At 44.3% G+C, this 21,655-nt stretch overlaps 1 protein-coding gene across 2 annotated transcripts in view; it reads right to left on the bottom strand.

Annotated features, from left to right (window-relative positions):
- Window positions 1-5,123: 5,123 nt before the first annotated feature.
- LOC140742217 (solute carrier family 22 member 23-like) overlaps window positions 5,124-21,655 on the bottom strand; it is a 106,755-nt gene continuing 90,223 nt past the window's right edge. The window contains exons 9-10 of one of the 2 annotated variants that reach the window (XM_073073045.1): window positions 12,449-12,533; window positions 6,207-6,308 (exon numbers count right to left, since the gene is read on the bottom strand). In XM_073073045.1, coding sequence (XP_072929146.1) covers window positions 12,470-12,533 — 64 coding nt within the window. In that variant the 3' untranslated portion in view covers window positions 6,207-6,308; window positions 12,449-12,469. Of the gene's footprint in view, window positions 6,309-12,448; window positions 12,534-21,655 lie in introns of both variants that reach the window. The other variant, XM_073073046.1, reaches the window with a different exon arrangement.

Below are 21,655 nucleotides of genomic sequence, written 5' to 3'. Positions count from 1 at the left end.
GCCATTAATACTATATTTTGCCATCATATTTGACCTGCCAAAATGAACCACTTCACACTTATCTGGGTTGAACTCCATCTGCCACTTCTCAGCCCAGTATTGCATCCTATCAATGTCCTGCTGTAAGCTCTGACAGCCCTCCATACTATCCACAACACCCCCAACCTTTGTGTCATCAGCAAATTTACTAACCTATTCCTCCACTTCCTCATCCAGGTCATTTATAAAAATCAGAAAGAGTAGGGGTCCCAGAACAGATCAGAGGCACACCACTGGTCACCAACCTCTATGCAGAATATGACCTGTCTACAACCAGTCTTCGCCTTCTGTGGGCAAGTCAGTTCTGGATCCACAAAGCAATGTCCCCTTGGATCCCATGCCTCCAATAAGCCTTGCACGAAGTACGTTATCAATGCCTTGCTGAAATCCATATAAAGTACATCTACTACTCTACCTTTATCAATGTGTTTAGTCACATCCTCAAAAAAATTCAATCAGGCTCATAAGGCATGACCTGACCTTGACAAAGCCATGCTGACTATTCCTAATCATACTATACCTCTCCAAATGTTCATAAATCCTGCCTCTCAGGATCTGCTCCATCAACTTACCAACCACTGAGGTAAAACTCACTGGTCTATAATTTCCTGGGCTGTCTCTACTCCCTTTCTTGAATAAGGGAACAACATCTGCAACTCTCCAATCCTCTGGAACTTCTCCCATCCCCATTGATGATGCAAAGATCATCACCAGAGGCTCAGCAATCTCCTCCCTCGCCTCCCACAGTAGCCTGGGGTATATCTCGTTCGGTACCAGTGACTTATCCAACATGATGCTTTCCAAAAGCTCCAACACATCCTCTTCCTTAATATCTACATTCTCAAGCTTTTCAGTCTGCTGTAAGTGATTTCTACAATTGCCAAAATCCTTTTCTGTAGTGAATACTGAAGCAAAGTATTCATTAAGTACCTCTGCTATCTCCTCTGGTTCCTTACACACTTTTCCACTGTCACACTTGATTGGTCCTATTCTCTCATATTTTATCCTCTTGCTCTTCACATACTTGTAGAATGCTTTGGGATTTTCCTTAATCCTGTCCACCAAAGCTTTTTCATGTCCCCTTCTGGCTCTCTTAGTTTCATTCTTAAGCTCTTTCCTGTTAGCCTTATAATCTTCTAGATCTCTGTCATTGCCTAGTTTTTTGAACCCTTCATAAGCTTTTCTTTTCTTCTTTGACTAGATTTACAACAGCCTTTGTACACCACGGTTCCTGTACCCTACCATACTTCCCCTCTCTCACTAGAACTCCACGCAAATATCCCCTGAATATGTGTCACATTTCTTCTGTACATTCCCCTGAGAACACCTGTTTCCAATTTATGCTTCCAAGTTCCTGCCTGATAGCTTCAGGAACTTACTCCTTACTCCAATTAAACGCTTTTTTAACTTGTCTGTTCCTATCCTTCTCCATTGCTATGGTAAAGGAGATAGAATTGTGATCACTATCTCCAAAATGCTCTCCCACTGAGAGATCTGACACCTGACCAGGTTAATTTCCCAAAACCAGATCAAGTACAGCCCCTCCTCTTGTAGTCTTATCTACATATTGTGTTAAGAAACCTTCCTGAACACACCTAACAAACTCCACCCCATCTAAACCCCTTGCTCTAGGGAGATGCCAATCAATATTTGGGAAATTAAAATCTCCTGCCACAACAATCCTGTTATTATTACACCTTTCCAGAATAAATCTCCCTATCTGCTCCTCGATGTCCCTGTTACTATTGACTCCAGGTCTCAGAGTCTTGCTCTAAATATAGACCGAAAAGCTGAACTCCAGAGGTGAGGTGAGTGATATCAATGCAGAATTTGCCTGTGGTATCGAGGACCCTGAGTAAAACTGAAGTTGATGGGCAAAGGTAAAACAAACTGTGCTGGAGCATGTTAGAACTTCTGAAAAACACTAAGATAGATAAGCCTTTGAGGCTAGACAGGATATACCCCAGGGTTACTAGAGGAAACAAGGGAAGAGATTGGTGCACCTTTGGCAATTATCAATGCATCCTCATTAGCCACAGAAGTAATGTATTGGAGGGTGGCAAATGTTATTCCTTTGGTTGAGCAATGGCTCTTATGTCAGTGGTAACAAAGAATATGAGAGGCTTCTTAGAGATAGGATTACAAGAAGCATCTGGAGAAGCATAGTCTGATCAGGCATGGTCAACACAGCCTTGGAGGCAGGTTGTGCTTCATAAGCTTGATTGAATTATTTGAGGACAAAACATTTTGATGAAAGCATAGCAGTGGATGTGGCGTATATGGATTTTGGTAAGGCATTTGACAAGCTTCCCTATATTAGACTTACTTAGAACGCCAGGAGTTATGTGATCCAAAGAAACTTGCCTGCATGGATTCATAATGGTTTCCCCACAGGATGGTAGTAGATGATGATGAGAGGCATTGATTGTGTGGATAGTCAGAGGCTTTTTCCCCAGGGCTGAAATGGCTAACAGAGAGGGCACAGTTTTAAGGTGCTTGGAAGCAGGTACAGAGGGGATGTCAGTAGTAAGTTTTTTTTTTAATATGCACAGAGAGTGGTAAGTGTGTGGAATAGGCTACCAACAACAGTAGTGGAGGCGGATACGATAGGGTCTTTTAAGAGACTCCTGGATGGGTACATGGAGCTTAGAAAAATAGAGGGCTATGGGTAATCCTCAGGCCAGTGCACCAATCCAACTATCTTTAATCGTTCCATCAATCATAAGTCAGATACCCGCACAATATTCAGTTCCATTCACAACGCTTTGACCAACGAGGCAGCCCATGCCTGCATGGAGCAAGACCTAGACAACATTCAGGTAGAGCTAATTAGGTGGCAAGTTATGTGTCGCAGAATGCCACACAATGATCAATTCAACAATGCAGAATTTAAACATCTCTTGAATATTTATTGACATTAGCATCATTGAGTTCCCAGTATGCATTATCCACTAAATGTACTGCCTTTACTCACCCAGACACAGCCAGCAATAGCTCCCAATCCTGTGACCTCTACCAAAGACCTCAGGTGCATCGGAACACAGCTACAGGTTCCCCTGACTTGCCAATCCATAACTATTGTGTCTAGAAGATGCTGCCTGACCTCCTGAGTTGCTTTAATTCCAGCTCCTTCAGTCTCCTGTACTTCCACTATACTTTGCAATCAGACTAACATATTCCTGTAATCAAAGCTTATTGTTTTAAAATTATCATATCTTTTGTCTTCCAAATTACTTGTTACACTTGCTCGATGGCCTCAATGATTTGTGCGTCTTCCCAGCCAGGACATTTCTCCCTGCACTACATCTCGCCTCCGATAAATTCACAAGCACACCCAGTATTTCAGTAATTATTGGAATTATGACATTTGGTCTGCTCTGCCAAATTGTTGGACTCCAAGCTACGGTCTCCAATAGTCATGGCCCGCCAACCTCAATTATCCATTAATGTCTATTTTTTATTTAATAATCTTGCCAGTATATTACCCCCAATTACACATGACCAACCTATCTGTTGAGGTCATCATCAAAAACCTCCAGAAACCCAAAATGCCACACTCAATGCCTTCCCCTTACTAGTCACATGCTCAGAGAACTCCAAGTTAGTCAAACCTAATTTTTTTAAAATCAGACTTCATACCAGTTTCTCTATTTTCATTGTTAATCACAAGACTTCAAATATACCTTCTGATTATCACAATTATGATTTCGTTTTATGGATTTGTAGATTATTAATGCCGATGCTCAGCTTTCTGACACTTCTATGCAGGAGTGGAATCCCAGAAAATTGTTAGGCTTGAGCTAATTCACCCCTTTGCCACATGCATGAGTTCGAGGGTCAACCTGCTGCTGTCCCTCAGTTGAACTAATGTCTATAAAGCTCTAAACTTCATAAGTTTTGCTCCCAGATGACTCAATGCTCACTTTGACTGACAGAACATGGAGGGACCTTCACAATCTCCCACAGCCTCTGACAACTCAGTCTGAGGCTGAATCAATCAGGAGGGTGAACCCACAGAAAGCATTCGGCCCAGATGGTGTACCTGGCTGAGTACCAAAGATGTGCTGATAAACTAGTTAGTATTTACTGACATCTTTACCCTCTTGCTTTGTTAATCCGCAGGCTTCAATCATACAGGTGCAAAAGAACATGGCAACATGCCTCATTGACTATCGTCTAGAAGCACTTACATCCCCTGCAGTAAAGTGCTTTGAGAGGTTGGTGATGAAACATCAACTCCTGCTGAGAAGTGAGCTGGATCTGCTTCAATTTGCTGCTGCCACAACAGGTCAACAGCAGACGCCATTTCATTGGCTCTTCCCTCAGCTCTGGAACATCTGGACAGTGAAGATGCATACATCTGGATGTTCCTTATTGACAACCGCTCTGCATGCAATACCATCATCCCCTCAAAACTGATCAATGAAGCTCCAAGACCTGGGCCTCGATACTTTTTGTGCAATTGGATCCTTGATTTCCTCAGATAGAGATCCCAGTCATCGGATTGGCAGCAACATCTCCTCCACAATCTCCATCAGCACAGGTGCACCACAAGGCTGTGTGCTTACCCCCCTGCCCTGCTCACTTCATTCTTAATAAATAAACAATAATGAGAACATCATTTGTTTTTTTTGGTGTACTTGCAGTTTCTTTTCTTGGTTGTTTGTGTAGTTTTTCATTGTGTTTCTTTGTATTCGCTGTGAGTGAAAATAAATCTCAGGGTAGTATATAGTGAAGTATATGCACTTTGATAATAAATTTACTTTGAACTATGAGGGCAATAACTCTCATACCGTATTAAGCCTGTTATGGAATTGCAGCAGCCTAGAAAACGCTGCCAGCAGTAACAGCAGATGTAAATTTAAGAGCCATTTGAGAGGCTCTTAGACAGACACATGAATGTGCAGGTAATGGAGGGGTATAAATATTGCATAGGCAGAACAGATTAGTTAGGTGTTGAATTACTAGTAAATCCAGACCAAAAATCCAAAGGGCCTGGTGTTATGCTGTACTGTGTTTACCTTTCACTGGCACGTCCTAGCTCTGCCTGGTCTCAATTTTACAGAGTAGTTAGATAAAGCAGGTTGCCGTACATGAAACTGAATTTTATTTTCTATTTTAAAATATTAACCTGGTGATATGCAGAACTTTCAGTGATGTCAGAAAACATGTCAGTGCCTGAACCACAAAGCCCAAGAGACAACAGGAAGCAGGAAGACCTGGGCCTCTCATTTTCAGTGGTAAAGTGACAGATGAAGAAAGGGGAGTGACTCGAGAGGTATCAGGTGCTGAAAGTAACATCTAGAATAGGCACCGTCGTACAAATGGTGTCAGTGGGAGAAACATTTAAAAACAATGCTTACTTTTAATTTACACCTGTACATGATTTTAAAAAGTTAATTGCTTACCACAACCTGAACATTACAAAACACACCCTAAAGAGTAGGGGAAGGGAGGGAAATACTGGTATTAAAACAAGATTAGCACTGTCCAGGGATGAATGGAGCTGAATGAAATCACCCATCTCCGAGGAATAAGAAGCAGTTTTGTGTAGTGTTGATGCAGTTGGTGTCCATGGCTGAGGAGGGGGGCAGGGGTCACCAGCTGAGGGAAGCAGCAGACAGTGGAATGAGAGAGGGAGGAGCATAGCAAGGTGGACCAGGCCTGGGAAAGGTGGGGACAATGTAGGGAAGCTGACAGTGTGAGGGATATCTCCCTCTGCCCTGAAGATTTTGCCTTGCTCGGTGCAGTCCTATAGAGGCTGTATCTCCAACACTGCCCTCCAACCTTCAACAGCACAGGTGCCAGCACCGAGCTCCAGCACAGTCCACAAAGCTGCCCAGTGCAAAATTAAAACCCTTGACCAATTGATTCTCTCAAAAAAGAGCCTACTGACTTTTAGATGCAGCTGTGAAGAGAACAGTGAGGGTCACGTGGGGCTTGTGCCATTAGCAGTGGGGACCCCCTCAGTCTGCCCAGGACCCAGCCCCGAGTATCGCTTCAGCTCTGTGTTGAAGAGCAGCGGCTGCTCTGCCCTTCTGGCAGGGATGAGGGGATGCCTGGGGTAGGTGTCCCCATCCTCCATGGAGTCCGGAAGGTTCTGTCCTTTGGTTTCGGGCAGGAACAGAATGCAAATGATGCAGATGACAGTGCAGCAGGCGAAGATAATGTGATGCAGGAAGTAGCCCTTCTGATTGTGGAGTTCCATGATGGGAGCAGTGAGCTGCCCAAAGCCTGCACTGGCCATCACCAGACCCAGACCTCCGCTCCTGGAAAGGAAAAGGAGAAACCGGTCAACAAGGAGTGCACACATCCCCATGCACCACAGCTCGGTATCGCTACAGCTCTGATGAAGACTGCAAAACAAAAACCAAAAACTGCAGACTAGTGAATTCATCCCGAAAAGCAGCCTCCCCTCCAAGGACCAGTTACACTTCCCATTGCCTCTAGAGAGCAGCCAACATAATAAAAAACATTCCCACCTGGTCATTCCCTCTTCTCCCCTCCCTTCGGACGACAATACGAAAATGCGTCCCATCTCTCAAGGACAGCTTCTATCCCACCATCAGATTCTTGGAACTAAACTCCTGTATGATAAAGGTGAATTCAATCTCAGTCTACTTTGAGACCCTTTCATTTTATTTGTCTCCCTACAGTGGATTTTATCTGTCAATTTAACACTAGATTCTGCACCCTTTCCCTCTGGTATTACCTCTACCTGTCATGTGTTGAATGGTTTGTCTGGATGTCACACAAACAAAAGCTGTCTTGGGTTGACATTCGGTGTTTTGCTACTCTTGGCCTGCACAACACTGACTTCTCCACAGGATGGCCACTGACAGTTCCAAGTCCACCCTCCACAGAGGTGGAAACTGACCGAAGATAAGAGACTGTACATGTTAGAAACTCAAAACAGAGCAATCTGACAAACGGCCAATGACCTGAAATGTCAACTCTGCTTCTTGCCCCACAGATGCTGTCTGCCCTGCTGAGTGTTGGACTGGAGCTGGGAAATGAAGCTTCACAGCATCCAAGTATTGTCAATCCAAATGCAGCCAAGTAATATCTGTGGTGTTGGTGGGGTGAATGCACAGTTGACATTCCAGATTGACAGTCTAGGTGAAAATTAATCCTAAGACTATCCTGCAGAGCTCATCCCACCCCCTCTCCTTTCACACCAGCCATCTGTCCTCTATTTTCAGTGTAGATGAAGGACCTTGAGCCAAAATACTGATCATTTCCTTCTACAGATGCTGCCTGACCTGTAGAGTTCCTCCAGCAGTAATTTCATTTCCCTGTTTCAGTGTAAGAGGCCAGTGTTTGTGTGTCCTTGTTGGATTCACTTGGATATTTACAGGTGCCCAGAACTGTTGAGAGATAATATTCCAAACCGGTTCCCTTGAATAAGATGTGAGGGAGACCGTGGCAGCTGGTAAACCTTGTTCTCCCGTCACAAGGTGTCACTGATAATTCCCGACAGTTGATGCCATGCCATCTTCTCACAACTACCACTGAGCAGGAGGGACGTGAGCGTAAAGCCCCACACCACCAGCTTCAAGGGCCACTTGCCTTCAACCATTCATTTCTCGAACCAACTGGCCAAACCCTAATCACAACAGTATAGTTACACCATTCCCACTTTGACCTAAAATAAGTTGTCCCAATTTCATTCTTTCTTGTAAAAGTGATCATTTATGATTAATTTCTGTTTTTCTTGTGGATACTGTGAGATATTGCTGCAAGTAAGCTTTTCATTATCCCCCTGTATCTAACAATAAAGTCCACTTGGTCTTCGTGTTAGATGCTCCATCACAATAAGGTACATTCATCTGGTCACTAACTCTTCAAATGTCAGGACACAGCTACCTGAATTAAATCCTTGGATGGGGAGACTGGAGGCAGTGGAGGTGGGTGACAGGATCAGCCCAGATGCAGTGGTTAGCACTGGCAGGATTTCAGAATAAAGAATTAACCCCACCATGGAAACAGTGAATCCACCACCCTCACCTCTCACTGCTACTGGCTGATTAATGGCCACCAATGCACGTGGAACAAAATTGTCTTCTCAAGAAATAGAATCATGTCAATGAAAGGAGCCTTACCTGGGTGGTGTGGCACAAAGGGCCAATTCTGTGCTCTATCTCAACAATAAAAAAAGTAATGGACAGGCAGAGGGGAGAGCAGAGATAACAACAGAAGCTGGGAAGTGACAGGTGGAGGAGGGGAGAGAGGAGATGACGACAGAAGCTGGGAAGTGACAGGCGGAGGAGGGGAGAGCGGAGATGACGACAGAAGCTGGGAAGTGACAGGCGGAGGAGGGGAGGGGAAGATAACAACAGAAGCTGGGAGGCGACAGGCGGAGGAGGGGAGAGCGGAGGTACAACAGAAGCTGGGAAGTGACAGGTGGAGGGTGTAGATGGTGGAATCTGATCAGAATCAAATAAAGGAGGAGGATACATAGCAGGGACCTGAGATTCCAGTTCTGGATTGGAGACCCAAGAGGTTTAGTCTATACCTAGTGTCATTTTTCACTTTCACCTTGCCCCATTGGATATTCAGTCCTATTTTGAATTTGAGAATATCTGATGAGCCTCTCAACCCTTTTAATCTTTCTCATTCCATCAATTGCTTCTTTAATTGATATCTGCTATTTCAGCATTTTACAGGAGAGCCTGGATCCCTGCCAAAATATCCAATTCCAATGATGTGTCCAACTCGGAACCATGAACTTCTGTTTTCCCGTGCTGAGCGGCTGAATGTCATGAACTGTATACTTTCTGCTTGTGTTATTACAATAACAAAACGCTGGCTGAAACAAGTTTCACTCCTGCATCTGGGAAGCTAACAGGCTTGAACATACTTATCATCCCAACCCATTCCTCATTTGCCAGCACTGAATCCCCATAGAGCAGGAAAGCTACAGTAGGCATGACATCTCTTGTTAAGTATTCCATACTTTTGAACTCCATCCGTATTCATGAGACTCAATTTCTCTTTAATTTCCAATTTCCCACAACAGTTTTAAATCCAAAAAACCATTTTGCAGCTCAGGAAACACAATTAAAGTCTTTATTTATGAATGCTTCTGCTAAGGTGTGTCCACCAGCAAAACCAATATAAACACCACTGCCAAATTAACTAAAGGCTATGAAATTTAAACAGGATGACATGAAAATTGGATTAACCCAAGGCAAAACTGTTGAAAAACAATGTTCAGAGTGGAAAAATGGAGCTCACTGCATGCATCTAATTAATCCAGGTATGTCAGAAATTGCAAGACGCTTTAAAGAGCTGAATGTGGAGGTTCCACAACAGTTGATAACTTCTCAAAATAATTTATAGCATGTCCAATACTCACCCTCAACAGTGTAAATTATCTCAAGGTGCTTAATCTAATCAGAATCAGACTTATCATGTTGTGAAATTTATTGTTTTGCACCATGGGGTACTGCAATACATTAAAAAGTGCCATATGTTACCAGAAAAACATAAAATAACTCAACAGTGCAAAAAAAGAGCAACAGTGCTCACGTTGGAGGGGAAGAAGTTATTCATAAAACATCGAGTGTGGGTCCTCAGGTTCCTGCATCTCCTCCCAAGATGGTAGTAATGAGAAGATGTGAGGGCCTTTGATAATGCTGCCTTCATGGTGGTGAGGGTTGTGCTGATATGGAGCCGGCTGAGTCCACAACCTTCTGAAGCTATTTTTGATCCTGTTGCATTGGAGCTTCCGTACCAGGCAGTGACACAAACAGTCAGCATGTTCTCCATCTGTAGAAATTTACTAGTCTTTAGTGACATACCATTTCTCAAAATCTTCATGAAATATATAGCTGCTGCCATGCCTTCTTTGTGATTGCATCAATATGTTGGGCTAGGATAGATCCTCTTGAGACGTTGATACGCAGGAGCCCCTCAATGACTGGTGTATGTTCTCCCAACCTCCCCTTCATGGTCCACAATCAATTGCTTGTTGATACTGAGTGCAAGGTTGTTGCAACACCACACAATGAGCCAACCCATCTCACTCCTGTACACCTACTGTTTGACACTCTACCAACGGTGTTGCATTAGGTGAACTTATAGATGTGCCAACCCCGACAGTCATGTGTTAAAAAGAAAGAGAGAGTGAGCAGTTTCAAGTTCCTGGGTGTCAAAATCTCTGAGGATCTAACCTGGTCCCAACATATTGATGTAGTTATAAAGGCAAGACAGCAGCTATACTTCATTAGGAGTTTGAAGAGATTTGGCATGACAACAAATACACTCAAAAACTTCTACAGTTGTACCGTGGAGAGCATTCTGACAGGCTGCATCACTGTCTGGTATGGGGGAGGGGGGCTATTGCACAGGACAGAAAGAAGCTGCAGAGGGTTGTAAATCTAGTCAGCTCCATCTTGGGTACTAGCCTACAAAGTACCCAGGACATCATCAGGGAGTGGTGTCTCAGAAAGGCAGCGTCCATTATTAAGGACCTCCAGCACCCAGGGCATGCCCTTTTCTCACTGTTACCATCAGGCAGGAGATACAGAAGCCTGAAGGCACACACTACCAAGTGATTCCTAAATGGACATTGAATCTTTGGACACTACCTCACTTTTTTTTCAAAATACGGTATTTCTGTGTTTGCATGTTTTTAAAAAACTATTAAATATATTTAATAAACAGATTTACCTGTTTAATTATCTTTAAATTTTTATTTTTTAATTTTTTCTCTCTGCTAGACAACGCATTGCATTGAATTGCTGCTGCTAAGTTAACAAATTTCACGTCACATGCTGGTGATAATAAACCTGATTCTGAATGCAGAACATCCTCTGGCAGTTACAACGCATGTGCAGTGCAGGCAGACAGACAGAATGAAAGGGCCACCATGAGGTAGATTGGGATATCAAGTGCTAATTTTTTTAAAAGCATGACTGCAGGAGTATCCTGTAGTGTGGTAGCCGGATCTTCTGTGTGATTGGGGTTGGGAAGAGGAGGAAAGAGAGGAAAAGTGATCAGGATGCGAAGGATCTTTGTTTAGGGGAAGGTGAAAATAAGTTTTTTAGCAGAACATGGGGATTGAGGGAAGGAAAGAGTATCCCAGAACTTGGTAAGGTGTTTACATTTAGAGATGAAGAGACTGGATTTGGGCACCTCAGATCTCAGGAGGCTGGAGGTGGTTAAATATGGAGAGCTCAGAAAGAAAGATGAGGTATTGCTGGACTGCACCTTGATGAGCACAGGGATAGAAAATTAATTCAAAGTTGATGGAAGATTGACAATGAACTCAACGAGATCTAAAACCAACCAATGGTGTGGAAAACAAAGATTCAAAGTATATTTATTATCGAAGAAATAAATACAGAATAAAAGTGAGATTGGTCCTACGGCAGGCAGCCATGAACAAAAACACCATGGGATCTGGACCAGCTGGAAAAATGGCAGATGGAATTTAATGCAGACAAATGCAAAGCAACCAGTGAACCAGTTCACCAACCAGTGAACGGTAGAGTATGAGGAGTGCGATAAAACAAAGTAAGCTGGGAATACAGGACCCTCATTCCTTGAAAGTGATGTCACAGGTAGATAGGGGAGTAAGGAAATCTTTTGGCACATTGGCCTTCATAAATCAAATTAGGAGATGGGATGTTATGTAGAAGTTGTATAAGACATTGGTGAGACCTAATTTGGAGTACCTAGTGCAGTTTTGATCACCTACCTACAGGAAAGATATAAATAAGGTTGAAAGAGTACAGAGAAAATTTAAAAGCATGTTGCTGAGACTAGATGACCCGAGTTATAAGGAAAGACTGAATAGGTTAGGACTTGATTCCTCGGAATGTAGAAGATTAAGAGATTTGATAGAGGTTTACAGAATAATGGGGGGGGGGGGGGAAAGAGGTATAGATAGGGTAAATGTAAGTAGGCTTTTTTCCACTAAGGTTGGGTGAAGTCGTGGGTTAAGGATGAAAGAACATGAGGGGAAACTTCAGGAGGGTTGTGAGGTGTGGAAGTAAGTGATACATGAGAGCCCTATTTCAACGTTTGAGAAGTTCGTACAGGTACATGGACGGCAGGGGTAGGGACGGCTGTGGTCCTGCTGCAGGTCGATAGCAGCAGGCAGTTTAAATGGTTCGGCACAGTCCGGATCAGCCTAAGGGCCTGTTTCTGTGCTCAACTCTTCTATGACTAACCAGTTGAAGAAAACATCAAACACCCAAATGTGCAAAAAACCAAAATTGCTCAAACGGCAAAATGTGATTGAACAACACACAGAATATCAGACATCAAATCAGGAGTCCAGTGGTATTCAGGTTAGTTCAGTTCAGCACACTGCAGGCCGCAGAGCCGTTCTTCATCGAAGCTCCCCAGTCCACATCAATTGTCCTGAGTAAACCAATCCAGAAACACATGCAACACGAACCTCAAGTCCCTCAAAATGAGTTCACAGCCTCGATTGATCTTTACAATGTAGATCCCAAGAATCTTGCACTTTCCTCCAACAGCAGCTAGCAAGAGGGAGAAGAAGACCCGTCAAAAGGCACTGAACACACACCATCCTCCACTCTCGTCCTTCAAACTTGCTTGGCACCTCAATTAGAGAGAAGCCATGGTGTTGATCATCAGCCTGTTCCCCATCTCCAGGTTGCACACTCCACTCTAAACCTCACTGAACTTCCTTGGAGACAGCAAAGTGCCAGATCACTCAATTAATGAAAAACACACCATCAAATTGTAAATCACATGTTCCAACTGCATACAGCTTGGTAGTAGAGTCATTTTTGAAAGTAGTACAAGCAGTTGTCTGCATGACATTGGCGATAACTGCGTTGTTCACTGGCGCCATCTTGAATGTCTCTCAGTTCTATCATGTTCCACTGACACACTAATAAACTATGCACTGATGCCCTACAGCACCACTCAGTTCTAGGCCTCATATGCACGGGCCAAGCAGATGAACTCGAGTTGAGATGAGAGTGGATTGTGCATAATTTGCTCATGTGATGATATGTGCTGCTGCAGGGTTTTCTTTGTAGCTGTGCTGACAAGTACTTGACAGTATTCAGCTTTGACAGCTGTCAGTATCAAGTCTCATCTGATCAAGTGCAACATCAAACTGCTCTAGTAAAACCATGAGCACTAAGGGACAAACAATCCAATGGTTTAATCATTTCATTGACTATTACACAAGGAGGCAGCTATGCCACCCATTGGCCAAGGCTGGCTTCCAGGAAGCAATCGTATCTATTCTATTCCCATTTCCCCTCAACTTCTCGCACCTGCCTATAAACAGGTGCTCCTCAGGAGGGGATATTCCACGTCCAACCACCTTTAGCCTCTTTCTCAATGGTTTTCCGTTCACTAAGTCAGAAATGGGGACTTTTCACTGAGGATCGTTGAGTTCCATTCACACTCCTCAGCAAATGAAACAGACGGTGCATGTATTCAGCAAGACCAGGGAAGCATCCAAGCACGAGATAGAAAGGGACAGGTGTCATTCTAACTAAAAGCTTCAGACAACAGCCATTTCCAATACTCCCACCTCTTGCACTGAAAGCATTACTCCTGCCTGGGTGAGTTCTCCAACAAGCAGTGTAGAAAATGAATGTTTAGAGTCAGAGAGTTATTGTTCTTTAGCCTACCTGGTCCATGCTGAGCCTAGTCTTGCCCAATCACACCTGGCATACATCCATGTACCTATCCAAACTTCTCTTAAATGTTGCAATCATACCTGCATGTACCACTTCCACTGGGAGCTTGTTCCACACTCACACTACCCCCTGAATTCCCCCTAATCTTTCCCTTCATCATTTCACCTCCAGCTCTAGTCTCACCCAACCTCCGTGGAAAAAACTTGCTTGCATTTACCCTGTGCCCCTCAATTTTGTGTACCTCTATTAAACTTCCCCTCAATCTCCTACACTCTAAGTAATAAAGTCCAAACCTAATGAACCTTTCCCCATGTTGTTGCATGAATGAAGTCACCAGAGAAAGGAACTGGTAGATACAAAACAGCTTTGTTATTCGACAAAACGAGGTACTGCAGGCATCATCAAGAGACGCTTTCAGTCAAAAGGTCTATCTGGCCCAACATGGGGCTCGATATTTTGTCTGCTAAACAAAGGACAATTTCATATTTACAATGCATTATCAATGCTTTCTTTAAAACTACACACAAACTTCACACTTTCCGATTCGCACCCACACAATAGATACCTAAATGAATTTTAATCAGCATTGTCTGATCTGCAATTCATGGCTTTTAGGAACCCATTGTTCAAAGCTGCACTCCAAATTAAATCCAAAATCTATACCCAGACCTGAAAATTATTTGCTAAATGTAGATGTCCTAAACCCAAAAATCACTGACACCCTATAACTCAGGTCCTCAAATCCCAGCAACATCCTTGTAAATTTTAAACATGAGAAATTCCACAGATGCTGTAAATTCACAGGAACAGACACAAAATGTTGGAGGATTAAGGTGGTCAGGTAGCATCTATTGAAATAAATAAACAGTCGACATTTCAGACAAGATCCTTCTTCAATCAACTGTTTTTTCATTTCAATAGATGCTGTCTGACCTGTTGATTTCCCCCAGCATTTTGTGTGTGTTTCCTTATAAATTTTCTGTGTACTCTTTCAACCTTATTGACAACTTTCTCATAGGTAGGTGAATTGAACTGACTTTATTACTTACATCCTTCATACATACATGAGTAAAAATCTTTACATTACACCTCTGTCTAAATGTGCAAATTACAGTAATTTGTAATAAACAGTATGTACAACAGGACAGACATAACATAGAAATACAATTGTATCAGTATGAATTAATCAGTCTGATGCCTGGTGGAAGAAGCTGTTCTGAAGTCTGCTGGTCCTGGCTTTTATGCTGCAGCACTATTTCCCAGATGGTAGCAGCTGGAACAGATTGTGGCTGGGGTGACTCAGGTCCCCAATGGTCTTTCAGGCCCTTTTTACACACCTGTCGCTGTAATTGTCCTGAATAATGGGAAGTTTGCATCTAAAGATCTGCTGGGCTGTCCGCATCACCCTCTGCAGAATCCTGCGATTAAGGGAGGTACAGCTCACGTACCAGGCAATGATACGATCAGTCAGGATGCTCTCAATTGTGCCCCTGTAGAAACTTCTTAGGTTGTGGGGGCCTACACTAAACTTCTTCAACTGTCTGAAGTGAAAGAGGCACTGTTGTGCCCTTTTCATCACACAGCCAGTGTGTACAGACCACGTGAGGTTCTCAGTGATGTGGACGCCAAGGAACCAAAAGCTGTTCACCCTCTCAACCCCAGATCCATTGATGTCAATAGAGGTGAGCCTGTTTCCATTCCTCCAGTAGTACACAGCCAGCTCCTTTGATTTTGCAACATTGAGGGAGAGTATGTTTTCTTGACACCACTGTGTCAGGGTGGTGACTTCTCTGCAGGCCATCTCGTTATTGTTTGAGACTAGGCCAATCAGTGTAGTATCATCAGCAAATTTAATTAGCAGATTGAAGTTGTGGGTGGCAACACAGTCATGGGTGTACAGAGATTAAAGGAGGGGGTTTGGTACACAGCCCTGAGGGGCACCTGTACTGAGGGTCAGGGGGCAGAGTTGAGAGAGCCCACTTTTACCACCTGCCAGCAATCTAACAGAAAGTCCAGGATCCAGCTGCGCAAGGCAGGGTAAGGAAAAGTAGAGTAAATCCCTGTGGATACCGCTTCGCACAGAGCGAAGGGCTGCACGGGCAGGGTAAGGAAAAGTAGAGTAAATCCCTGTGGATACCGCTTCGCACAGAGCGAAGGGCTGCACGGGCAGGGTAAGGAAAAGTAGAGTAAATCCCTGTGGATACCGCTTCGCACAGAGCGAAGGGCTGCACGGGCAGGGAGAGTGAAAAAGAATCTTCTGTGAGTACTGCCCTAGGTTGAGGGCTGTTCGGGCAGAACGGAATAGAAGGTAAGAAGAATCTGATAAATTGCTTAAATACTGGTAGAATAAACTGTAGGGCTAGGCGTAAAGATAGGATCGGGGAAGTATTTGAACTATGAGACTTTTAAGAAATAGTACCTAAGAGAAGGAGAAAATAACATGGCGGAGGAAAAAGGAACAGCAGTAGACATACTGTGCAAGAAATTCCTGGTAAGTAGAGGTGAGATTACTGCAATTTCAGAGAAATGGGAAAAAAGAACCAAACACCTGCGCACGAAATGGCCAAAAGAAGGGACATTCGATGTAAGCTTGTGTGAAGAGATGGAAGCACTAATTAAAAATTATAAACCAAACGATAAGTCCAAGAAAAGGGAGGAAAGGAGAGAGCAGGAGATAGAAGTATTGAAACTTTTTAGGATGGACGGAGAGAGATTGAGAAAAACAGGTAGGATATTGATAATAAACGAAAAAGACAAAAGGGAACAGGAAAAACAGTCGGGTGATGGGGAGGAAAAATCTAACAGAAGCCTGGCTTCAGCTCTATACCCAGATCTGAAAAAAAGTAGAAAGACCCCCTCCCTATAATGAGCAGGGAACACCCAAGCAATGCCCCATAATATCAGGAACAGTAAGCCTGCAGGGGGAAGTAGAGGTCTGGGACCCTGATGAGGAAAGAAGGAAATATGAGAAGGTGAGAGAGGTGCTGAAGAACAAGATAGAGGGAGAAAAGATAAAGATAGAACAGGAAAGAAGGGAGATGGAAAGAGAAGTGGAAAGGCTACAGCAGCTGAGAGAGAAGAGGGATTATGAGGAGTATCGGTTATACTGTAGAGACAGAGACTAGAAGAGAACAAGAATCATCTAGACAGCAAGAATGGAGTGAGTTGAGAGGAAGTTGGAGGAAGGTAGGAGACGAGAGTTTGGAAGAAATACGAGAGAGGACGGAGAAGCAGATATTGGAGATGGAAGAGGGGACTAGAGTGGAGAAGGAGCAAGGAAGAAGGTATACCCCAGGAAGGTATGAGTGGCAGCCAGTAGTACTAGGGCCAGCAATAGATAAAGAACCAAGTGAGGAAGGAAGCTTGATTACATGGAACGGGGAGAAGGAAATGCTGCCACTGCTGGTAAAGGGATTAGGACAAGTACAGTATATCTCTTGGGGATCCCAGGACCTGGAAGGACTGAAAAATACTCTGCCTAGTCTGCACGAGGGGGCAGGAAAGTGGATTAGAGCCTTTGAGGAGGAAACAACGGGACGATTGTTGGCTATGGGAGATTTGAAGGCACTGCTGATAAGATTGATGGGAACTTCCAAGTTGAAAGAACTGTTGGAAATGGCTGGCTTACAGAATGTGGACAGTCCACAGACTGATGGGGCCAATTTTGATCCAGTGAGACAGAGGGTATGGCAGGCCCTCAGGAAGCTTTATCCACCCAGAGTAGACCCCAAAGCCTTAAAGGGGGAACTACTGGGAGACACTGAAAACCCAGCAGCCTATGTAGAAAACCAGTTGAAAAAGTGGAGACTGGAGACTGAGCAAGAGGTGGAAAATAGCTTGTTTCTGAACTCACTGTTCCAACACAGCATTTTGGATGCAATGCCTCCGCAGGTCAAGTCTAAATTGGAGGAGGTGGTTGGGCTGTCATCACTGACCCCACGAGCATTCAGTGATCACGTAGTCCACGCAGTGGAGAAATATCGGAAAGACAAACGAAAGCTGGCTGAGCAGCAAGAAGAGGTGCAGCGAAAGCTATTGCAAATGCAGCTCGAAGAACTGAAAAAGAAGGACAAAGAAAAAAGCAAAAAGATGCTGCCAGCCATCACCAGTGTGAGTACAGCCATTACACCATTAGATGGAGGAACCGGTCATTCTGTCAGTCAAGGGCCAGAAAACCCCATGCCAATAATGAATGTCTCCGGCGGAACATTTCCACAGATGCCCTATTGGGGACAGAGTAGAGTTAAGCAACAGCCCAGACAGGACTGGAACTCCTGAGGAGGGGGGCAGAGGAGTTATGGGCAAAGAGGATTAGAGAGGAGACAGGGGAAAAGAGAGGCAGAAAGATTGTGCTGGGGATGCCACCAGCCTGGACACATGGAGAGAGACTGCCCAGTTAAACCATGGCCTGTCTCGTATCAGCAGGAGCCGATGGCAAGGGAGCCACAGTTTGGCTACATGCCGGCTCCTGGGGATCCGAGCGGACCTGTAAACGCCTATGCAAGGTATTAGGGGTGCCCCGAGAACTCGAGTGGGAAGAGACATTACCCAATGATAACAAGGGAGGCAGAGGAGGAACCTATGGTTCAGGTTATGTTAGAAGGGCAGCTGACACCAATGATGATAGATACTGGAGCCACGTACACTTGCGTGCAGCCACCGTACGCCCTTCACCTTCCCATGTCAGGAAAATTTATTAAGACGGTAGGGTTCTCGGGGAAAACACAGTTAACACAGTGCACGGCTCCAGTGCATTTGAAAATGGGAAATAAAGGAATTGTCTTACCAGTACTAGTATCTAAAGGAACTCTGATTAATTTGTTAGGCAGAGATGCTTTATTGAAACTGGAATTAAAATTAGAATGCACCAGAAATGGGTTAAGTGTGGAAAGAGCAGGGGCTCAATTGATAGTGCGAGAAGTTAAAAGAGCCAATGTTTTTTGGATAGGGGACATAGAAGACCAGATCTGGGTTACCTGGGAAAAGTGGAAACAGGGCGTGCAGGCCATATTACCTGAGGCTGTAGCGCCCAAATCTGAGTTACATTGTACTGTAATTTTCGATGAGGCTCAGAATAAGGAGGTAGAGAGGAGATGGAACATGAGGACAGATATTCGACAACACCTAAAAGGGGAAGCCATTGTAATTGGGAAGCAGGGGGCAGCCCTGCAAGTCAGGTGGAGTACCTTCTTGAAGGAATGGTACAGGATACCGGAAGCTGTACCCCACATAACCCTGCTGGTAAATGAGGGATATCAGTCTAAAGACTTAGGACCCCTGGTAAAGCAGGTAAGCACCGTAACGGTTTGGAGAAAGGTTATGCCTGAGGTATGGATATCTGGAGACAACAACTACATTAAAATAGGGGTAAACATAAATGTGACAGGAACTGTGAAGGAGGTCGAAGTAACTCCTCAGCCACACATGCCGTTGTTGGGGCAGGCAAGGGGTCGGCAGAAAAATAAAATATTGGACAAGTTGCCATCTATTCTGTGGTCGCAACATGACACGGACGTGGGGAAAATAGAAACAGCCAGTCCGGTGGAGGTAAGGTTAAAGAAAGGAGCAGTTCCATCTAGGAGACCACAATATCCCTTAAGACCGGAAGCAGAGGAAGGTATAGCGCCGACAATACAGGGACTGTTAGCGGCAGGAGTGCATAAGAGAGTAAACAGCCCCTGCAATACTCCGCTGTTGCCTGTCCCAAAAGCGGAAAGTGTAAGTGGAGACTGGTGCATGACTTACGAGCAGTGAATGGGGTAGTGGAGGATTTGGCAGCAGTGGTCCCGAATCCACACACACTGCTGACTAATATTCCGCCAGAAGCAAGCTACTTTTCAGTAATTGATTTGTGTTCGGCTTTCTTCAGCATTCCCCTAGCCGAACAGTGTCAGTATTTGTTTGCATTTACATACAGAGGCAACCAGTACACCTACACTAGAATGCCACAAGGATTTAAGCATTCACCACATGTTTTTAATAAAGTATTGAAGGAAGATTTGGATGGCATTTCGCTGGAAAGTACACTGATACAGTATGTGGATGATTTGTTGATTTGCTCTGAAAGTGAAGAGCAATGTGAACGGGATACTGTGATACTTTTAGAGAAACTGGCGTATGGAGGACATAAAGTATCTAAGAAAAAGCTGCAATTTTGTAAGCAGCAGGTGGAATATTTAGGAAGGATGGTATCAAAGGCGTAAAGGCAGTAGCGCCGAGTCAGATTGAGGCGATAACGAAGGCTCCAAAGCCCCAAACAGTAGGGCAGATGATGACGTTTCTGGGAATGACAGGATATAGCTCAGATTGGATTAGAGAATATGCTGAGATTGTAGCACCACTGAGAAAGATAATGAAGGAAGCAGGCCATACCAATTTGAGAACTAGTCTGCAGTGGAATGAGGAAGCGGAGATAGCTTTCAACACTATTAAGCAGGAATGCAGTCAGCCCCGGCGTTAGCATTGCCTGACTATGAAAAGGTTTTCCATCTGTATGTATCTAATCGACGGGAAGGCTATGCCGCAGCAGTGCTGACACAAGTGACAGGTACAGGGAAAGCGAAGCAGCCAATAGCGTACTACAGTGCAAAACTGGACGAGGTGGTCAAGGGGTATCCACCTTGTTATCAGGGATTGGCAGCACTGTACTATGCGTATGAGGAGGCATCATCTGTAACTATGGGTTATCCTGTGATACTGTACACACACCACAAGGTAGCAGAATTGCTGGATAGAGGGAAATTTGTGTTAACACCAGCCAGGATAGCAGCGTATCAGATGCTGTTGACATTTCCAGATGTAGCCATACAAAGATGTACCACCAGTAACGTAGCTGATTATGTCCCTTTGAGCTGCGAAGGAGAACCCCATGATTGTGTAGGGAAAACGATGACATTTGCCAAGCTGAGAGCAGATTTACGGTCAGAGCCACTAGAGGATTCGGATAAAAAGATTTTGTTTGTAGATGGTTCTTGCTATAGGGATTATGATGGGAATCATGCAGGATTCTCAGTAGTACAGCAGGACCAGTCCAGCTTCAAGACCATCAGAGTGGAAGCTTGTCCACAACCGTGCTCCGCCCAATTAGCAGAACTCAAGGCTTTAACAGCAGCATGTGAGATGAAGGAAGGTGAGAAAGTAGATATTTACACTGATTCGGCATATGCCCATGGGGTGTTTTATCTGTTTGGGGCAGTGTGGAAACAGAGAGGTTTCAGGAAAAGTAATGGAGACCCCATTCAACATTGTCAGCAAATTTCAGACTTAATAAAAGCACTTATGAAACCCCAAGCACTGGCTGTAGTGAAATGCCAGGCACATAAGAAAGGGAATGATGTGATAACAAAGGGAAATCAAGCTGCAGACGAAGCAGCCAGGAAAGCGTCTGGGTGTACATCAGCTGCTATTGCACCCCAGGTAAGCCTAGAGCCGGAACCCATGATAGAGGACCTGGTTGAAATGCAAGGTAGGGCAACGTTGGCAGAACAGACAATGTGGAGGTGACGGGGGGCCAAGCAGAACTCAGAAGGCTTGTGGAGCATGGAAGACGGTTTGTTGGTAGCGCCCACCCCTCTACTGACGATTCTGATTTCAGAAGCACATGGGATGGACCATTGTGCAAGGGGGGAAGTAATAAGGAAAATAAAAAAGGATGGTTTCTGGTCGCCTTACTTACAGGCTTCGGTAGACTATATTTTAGCACAGTGTGAGGTTTGTGCACAGAATAATGTTCGAAGGGGGATTGCAACCCCAATAGGTCACATACCCGTGCCTGAAGGACCATTTCGACATCTGGTGATCGACTACGTAGATATGATAAAGATGGTAAGAGGAAAAAGATACATTCTGGTGGTAATTGACAGGTTCAGTAGATGGGTAGAGGCAGTACCCTCGAAGGATCAAGGGGCAGGAACAGTGGTAAAGTTCCTGACAAATGAAGTGATCCCAAGGTTTGGAATACCTTCGGAGATTAGCTCGGA

This window comes from Hemitrygon akajei, chromosome 20 (assembly GCF_048418815.1).
Source record: "Hemitrygon akajei chromosome 20, sHemAka1.3, whole genome shotgun sequence".
In the NCBI taxonomy this organism is placed as follows: Eukaryota; Metazoa; Chordata; class Chondrichthyes; order Myliobatiformes; family Dasyatidae; genus Hemitrygon; species Hemitrygon akajei.
Note: the sequence above shows the minus strand (reverse complement) of the source record. Positions and strands in the feature narration are given on the sequence as shown.